The sequence below is a fragment of the Lolium perenne genome, chromosome 1, assembly GCF_019359855.2.
Source record: "Lolium perenne isolate Kyuss_39 chromosome 1, Kyuss_2.0, whole genome shotgun sequence".
Lineage (NCBI taxonomy): Eukaryota > Viridiplantae > Streptophyta > Magnoliopsida > Poales > Poaceae > Lolium > Lolium perenne.
In genome coordinates, this window is record NC_067244.2 from 165,060,455 (window position 1) to 165,064,543 (window position 4,089).

At 45.6% G+C, this 4,089-nt stretch overlaps 1 protein-coding gene across 1 annotated transcript; it reads left to right on the forward strand.

Moving 5' to 3' along the window:
- The first annotated feature begins 537 nt into the window (after window positions 1–537).
- On the forward strand, window positions 538–3,817 carry LOC127311340 (uncharacterized). The gene is made up of 3 exons (XM_051341759.1): window positions 538–791; window positions 1,098–1,219; window positions 2,962–3,817. The coding sequence occupies exons 1-3, from the start codon at window positions 670–672 to the stop codon at window positions 3,351–3,353; spliced, it is 636 nt and encodes a 211-aa protein (XP_051197719.1). The 5' UTR covers window positions 538–669; the 3' UTR covers window positions 3,354–3,817.
- The last annotated feature ends 272 nt before the right edge of the window (window positions 3,818–4,089 follow it).

The following is a 4,089-nucleotide window of genomic DNA, read 5'->3' on the forward strand; positions in this document are numbered from 1 at the left end:
GTGGATTGGATCTCTTCCTTCCTTTGGCAGGCTTGCGTTTGTTAGGATATGTTTGGTGGTGTCTACTGTAATGTTTGTTAGTCGTGTCTTATCTTAAGTGATATGTGTTTCGGTCTAGCGTATGCTTTGAAAGAAGCTTGTACAGTTTGTGATGAGTTTTTTTTAGAGTTAGTCTTAGACTTATACAGTTGTAAATTTACTATTTTTTATCAAAATATCAATATGTCCATTGAGACTCAACCTTTACCTTCTCAATTTTCTTTTTAAAAAAGAGGACCGAAATGGGAGCCTTTTTTTTACGAGTAATCGAAATGGACCGTGTCCCTCTTACACTCGCAAACGTTTGCCGTTTCCCCGATTCAATTCGACTAGGAACCAAACCGAGTTGAATTCGTTGACTGCTTTGACTGACGTGGCGTTACGATACGAGGTGCGTGTGAAACGGGACGGACACAGGGGTGGGGTCACACGGAGGAAGGCCGTTGGGAGCGATCCGAGCGTATATTAACGGCCGGAACCAACAAGCTCCCGCCCGCCATCTCCACCCTTTTCCCTTCTTCTTCCCCGAGCGTCTCTCCTCTCTTCCTCTGCCGCGCGACTCCCGGAGAGAGACAGAGAGCCCACCCCGCACGAGACAGGCGCAGAGCGAGCGCTTTTCCCTCCGAGAGGATGAGCAGCTGCAGCAGCCTGTCGCCGGTGATGGCGAGGTCGGCCAGCAGAGGGGAGCACAGGAGCGGCGGCGGCCGGTTCAGGGCGGAGATCGAGATGGACAGAGGCGTCGCGCTTCTCAGGCGAGTGTTCCTTCTCCCTACTCTTCTTCTTTTCTTGGTTCCTTCCTCCAATGTGTTCTCTCCTGCTCTGTTTCTTCCGCGCGCGCGCGGATGCTTGATAAGTTTCGCCACCGTTCTTGCCGTCGCCGCCATTGCTGCGCATCCATGCTCTGTTTTCTCGCCTGCCTTATTCTCATCCGGCTGTATTCCTCTTCCTCCGTTATTTCTCTGTCAATTCAAGGGCTGCTCGCTTTTCTTGCTGGATTTGTCTCTGTTTCCGATCGGGTTGACTGATTCTTGGTGTTTGATTCGCGAATTGAAATGCAGGAGCCCGGAGCTGGGGTTCGCCGCCGCCGTGCGAGAGCCGCTGGTGAGGCTTCAGCGCCCCAGGTTCGACTTCGAGAGGTGGGACTGGGAGTACTTCGCATGGCCGCACGACCGTCCCGATGGTAAGCACCTAGTCCTCTTCCTTCCTCCCGTCGCGAGTGCGCGCGTGCGTGCACCAACTGATTGCTCACTAATGAACCTGGACGGAATTTAGGCTAGGTTAATCCCCCACCGCCTTCTTTTGGGTTCTGAACGAGAGAGGTACACAAGTCGATTTGAGAGTTGGTTACTGAATCTGGACGGAAACGTGTACTTGGTTAATCCCACATGTATTTTGGTTTCAGAGCATGGGACGTTACTGTATCTGTAAATTTGGGTGGGAAACTTCTCTCTATGATAGCTGATTGCTCGTTTCTAGGCACGTTTAGTCGTAATTTGCTCCTAAGAAACTGAATTATTTGTCTCTGAAGTGCAAGTGCAGTAGGTGGTCGGATTGGGGATGGCGAAGAAAATTGACGAACTCACAATGGTGCAACGAATCTAGATGAATTTTATTGGTTATGTTGGTACATACATCTGCAGAGTTCCATGCAAAGTTCAAAGCTAGTACTGTAGGACTTGCTTGATTCTCCAAGGCTTTGATTTGACTGATAATGATGCTGCAACACAAATTTGGTTTCAGAGCATGGGACTTTACTGTGTGTGTAAATTTGAGTGGGAAACATGTAGAAACTTCTCTCTGTGACAGATAATTGTTCATCTCTAGGCACGTTTAGTAATTTGTTCCTGAGAAGAAACTGAATTATTTGTCTCTGAAATGCAAGTGCAGTAGCTGGTTACTAGGATTGGCCATGGCCAAGAACATTGACAAAGTCACAATGGTGCAACGAATCTAGATGAATTTTATTGGTTATGTTGGTACATACATCTGCAGAGTTCCATGGAAACGTCAAAACTAGTAGGACTTGTTTCATTCTTCGATAATTTTTGATACTCTGTATGATAGGTAATATATTGCAACACAAATTTGGTTCAGAGCATGGGACGTTACTATACCTGTAAATTTTGATGCGGAATATGTAGAAATTCTGTCTAGGACAGCTAATAGTTCATCCCTAAGCACGTTTAGGCATTTGTTGTTGACAAGCAACTGAATTCTGTGCGTATGCAAATGCAAGTGCAGTAGCTGGTTATAGGATTTGCCGTGGCCAAGAAAATTAACACAGCCACAATGGTTGAACGAATGTAACGGAGAATTTGGTTACATACATCTGCAAAGTTCAATGGAAACTTCAACACTAGGATTTGGTTGGTTCTTGAGTAGTCTTTGAATTGATTGGTAATACTGCTACAACACAAAATTTACAATTTCTGACAGTGAACTGAAACATGCTCACAATCCAGCCAACAATCTGAACTTTTTTGTATCTGCAAATGCAAGTGCACTAGCAGTTCAAGTTTGGGTAGTTCGACATGGTGAAAAGTTGAAGACGGAACAGTGCTTTGCTAAATCTAGATGGAACGATGTTTTAACTTGGTTTTAGTTCAGACTGACTCTGTTTAACAAATCTTCAGTATTATTTGGCTTGATTATTACAGTTGAACACAATTTCCCTTGTATGACAAGATACCTGAAACATGATCAAAGATAGCTGTTTATGTTTGCATACTGTCGATGGGGTGAAAGTTCAGCAAGGAGCAATGATTTACTCGATATTGATGGAACAGTGGACTAAATTTGTCTCTCTCGTTTAAGTTCAAACTGAATTTGTTTGATTCTTCAGTATATTTTGATTTGAGTAATTCTGTTGCAACACAATCAACATTTTCTGACAAGAACCCTGAAACCTGAACAAAAATTCAGCCAATCTGGAGATGAGGGACAGCGATCCGACGGCCACATTTGAGGCGGACCGCAAGGAGATCGAGGGATTCCTGAGCCGGAGCACGCTACAGTTGGAGGCAAGCCAGAGCACGGCGGAGCTAGAGGCGAGCCAGAGCACGCCGCATTTAGAGGCCATACAAGGCATCCTGGACCAGACCATGCTGCATCTAGAGGCAGATGGGGGCATCCCGAGCCAGAGCACGCCGCTGCCAGAGGCCAGCGAAGGCTTCCCGAGCCCGAGGACGCCGAAGCTAGAGATTGACGACGACATGCTCTTCGGGCATGGCGCCCCGTGGCGTCGGGGATGCGCAGAGTCCAACCCATTCCTGCTGGAGCATTGCAAGGCACTGCAGGGTCGTTGTGCATTCTAGGAGCGAGACACGCATCATGATCATATCCCCTTGTCTGCAATGCGCTGACAATCTGATGATTCATAGGATGGACATGGATGATGATGCATCTGGCATCGAGAAGCTTGCCGATCGGGGTACAGTCCGACCAGCGTTACAGTTCAGAAACTGGGACAGGTAGAGGTTTTGGTTCACAACTGCTTAGACAGAAATTTCCTTCACAGCAGGATTAGCATTGCGGTTCATAACTGTGACAGGAACACGTTTTGTTCAGAGATGTTAGAAATAAACTTTCTTTACAGTGGGATTAGCATTGCGGTTCAGAAATGTGACAGGACCCATTTTTTGTTCAGAGATGTTAGAAACAAACTTTCTTTACCATAGGATTTGCATTGCATTTCACAACTGTGACAGGAACAAGTTTTGTTCAGAAATGTTAGTAAGAATCTTTCAGTAGAGATATGCACACTTATGTGAACTGTTCAGGATTCCATAGCTCTTGTGAATATCAGTTGGTTACTGCAATTTGTGAAGTGTTCTCCATATACTACACCTGATTTGTCATTCAGATATGCGGTTTTCCTTTTAACTTGGCCTCTCATTGATGATTGCTCTCGTAGTGTATTTATTACTTATTCAGAAGAGGAGAAGATGAAACAGTCAGCTCTGAGCTTCAGTACGGAGTAATTGTCTTCTTTATGATGTCATGACAAACAATCACAGACTCGTAAAGTTATCACGGAGATTATGTAGTTGG

What these genes read in the sequence shown, in the direction of transcription:
- LOC127311340 (XM_051341759.1), top strand. Translation starts at nt 670, where the DNA reads ATGAGCAGCTGCAGCAGCCTGTCGCCGGTGATGGCGAGGTCGGCCAGC. An exon ending in AGAGGCGTCGCGCTTCTCAG is followed by an intron (nt 792 to 1,097) that starts GCGAGTGTTCCT and finishes ATTGAAATGCAG; the next exon opens with GAGCCCGGAGCTGGGGTTCG. An exon ending in GCCGCACGACCGTCCCGATG is followed by an intron (nt 1,220 to 2,961) that starts GTAAGCACCTAG and finishes ACAAAAATTCAG; the next exon opens with CCAATCTGGAGATGAGGGAC.